We start from the raw sequence: 2500 nt of genomic DNA, 5'->3' as shown, positions 1-2500 counted from the left end.
TATATATATATATATATATATATATTTATATATATATATATATATATATATATATATAAAGAAGCTCATAAAACGCCAAAATAAAGAGAGAAAAACACTATATTTCTAGAGACTGCTGTCTCCCTCTTCAGGTAGATGAATGAGAAGAAAAGTTACAGAAAAGGTGGTATTTATACAAGAGGTCCATCCACAGGTAGCCAATTTAGGTCACTCCCGCTGATAATATCTTATATATATATATATATATATATATATATATTGCTATATATATTTATGATTATAGAGAGAGAGAGAGAGAGAGAGAGAGAGAGAGAGAGAATTTTGTAACTGAAAGCGTCGAGCTCAGGGAATAAATTCACGTCGATAGGCGACAAAAAATTTCTTTGAATATATACCATTCGCCCCAAAACCTTAGAGGGCCAATTGTATTTACAAGCTGCCTTGTGCAGACATTCGTCTTTCTGTGCCCCTAATTAGATGACAAAATCTACAATGCATGCGATTTGATGACGACATCGCGAGAGTTATTTTTTCGAAAAGGTAAGTCGGTGTGACCTCCAGCTATAGTGTAAAAGAGCTGGTTTCTTGAGAGAGAGAGAGTGACATCTATTTGTCAAGGCTTGTGTGTAGATCATGTGGCAAGAAGCGCAAACACAATGACGAAGGCGTGGACGAGCTCACTCTCTCTCTCTCTCTCTCTCAGAGCTAGAAGTGTATATATGCAACTCAGTCGTGTGCTGCTGTCTCCCCACACACGATTCGGACCAAACCCACTCACTGAATACTGGGTCCCGTGACTTCCTACACTAACACCTCTCTCTCTCTCTCTCTCTCTCTCTCTCTCTCTCTCTCTCTCTCTCTCTCTCTCCGTCTTACTTTTCTCCTTTTCTATTCCTTTCTCTCTTAGGAGAATTCCTCTCGTCTCTATGTTCCACAGAGGGGTTTTAGAATTTTTGTATTCTCTCTCTCTCTCTCACTCTTATCAGTCATTCGTTTATATTCTCTTCACTCTCCCGACCAGTAAAAACTCGAGAGAGAGAGAGAGAGAGAGAGAGAGAGAGAGAGAGAGAGAGAGAGAGAGACTCGAGGGCATCCACAAAAATCCAGGAAACACAAAAACGTTTTGGAAATGTATTCAAATTGGGAACAAAACCTGAAAAAAATACACTTCTGATAAGAAAACAAAAGGCAAAACAATCCCGTCAAAAACAAGTGTGTATGTAAAGTCAACACACTATTCAGTTCTTTCTTTCCTTTTCACAATTAAAGAAAAATGTAAAAAAAAATATATAACATTTTAAGGCCTATATACATGACGTGATCCGCAGGGTAGTTTTAAAGTATACATGAACACTTCAGCTGTCACGTTCATTGTGGAACACAGCTCGCAAACCAACATCAAAGTGTAAAATGAAATAAAACCAATTTAAATTCAATTTCGATTACGTCACTGAACGTGGCAACATCTAGACCAGCGGGAACTCAGGAGATTAGTCCCCACCAATTCTAAACTTGAAGCAAAACGGAAAGAGCGCCTGCCCTGGGCCACTGAAGGCAAAACCTGGCACACTCGATCAAGCAAGCACAAACACACACAGGCAGAGAGTGCCACCCTCGAGGGAATTGGGGAAAAAAAAAAACATTAAGCTTTGCCAAGATCTCTCGAGTGAGAGTGGTGGCACCACCCACACATCTAGTGCTTTATGCCTCATACGTCACTCGAGCGTTAATCTAGTGGGGAAATGCAAAAACATGACCCATTGACGGTCTCTCTCTCTCTCTCTCTCTCTCTCTCTCTCTCTCTCTCTCTCTCTCTCAACTTGAAGATGTGTAAGTGGGAAACCCATTTCCTCTCGGTTCAAGGAGCGGACACACACACACACACAGAGGGAGAGAGAGAGAGAGATTGTACAAGATATTCACCTAGTACCCAGAAGCTTCTGAATGTCTAAGAAGAATCTTTCCCTCCTGTAGAAGAGAGAGAGAGAGAGAGAGAGAGAGAGAGAGAGAGAGAGAGAGAGAGAGGGGGAGGGGAGGGGGAGGGGGAGGGAGGGGGAGGGGGAGGGAGAAGAAGGGCTGTAGAAATCGCCGTCTGGTGTCCCATGACTTCCCGCTGCCAACCTGGGGCCTGGTCAACTTGGGGTGATGATGTAGGATCACGTAGCGCAGACGTAACTGTCGCCACTTGGCACTTATTTTTGTACACTTGACACTTCGCAATTTTTTTTTTAACATTTGACACTCGACACTTTTTTTTTCACCACCTGACACTTGAAATGGGGGGGGGGGGGGGGGGGGGGGGGGGGCGGGGGGGACTCACGTTTGTGTCTCTATCTCGTGGAAGATCGAAAGATACTTTGTAAAACTGAAATGTCTTTATCCTTCGAGGGTCAACAACCAAACAAAATTTCTCTGTAGGCATAAAAGAGCAGTCACATATTGCCAAGATGCAACTAGAGAGAGAGAGAGAGAGAGAGTGGGAGGGAGCCGGAGAGAGAGG

The 2500-nt window shown here is 42.9% G+C and overlaps 1 protein-coding gene across 11 annotated transcripts in view; it reads right to left on the bottom strand.

Annotated features, from left to right (window-relative positions):
• The window catches only part of LOC135205791 (phosphatidylcholine:ceramide cholinephosphotransferase 1-like), a 384192-nt gene that overhangs the window by 28690 nt on the left and 353002 nt on the right, over positions 1–2500 (bottom strand). The window contains exon 1 of one of the 11 annotated variants that reach the window (XM_064236933.1): positions 1447–1481. The exons of the other annotated variants lie outside the window; for them this stretch is intronic. Within the exon in view, the coding sequence (XP_064093003.1) occupies positions 1447–1466 (20 nt within the window). The 5' untranslated portion in view covers positions 1467–1481. Of the gene's footprint in view, positions 1–1446; positions 1482–2500 lie in introns of those variants that run through there. 11 annotated transcript variants of the gene reach the window in all.

The sequence above is a fragment of the Macrobrachium nipponense genome, chromosome 24 (assembly GCF_015104395.2).
Source record: "Macrobrachium nipponense isolate FS-2020 chromosome 24, ASM1510439v2, whole genome shotgun sequence".
Classification (NCBI taxonomy): Eukaryota; Metazoa; Arthropoda; class Malacostraca; order Decapoda; family Palaemonidae; genus Macrobrachium; species Macrobrachium nipponense.
The sequence above is the reverse complement of the archived record's forward strand: the minus strand, read 5'-3'. Positions and strand labels throughout refer to the sequence as shown.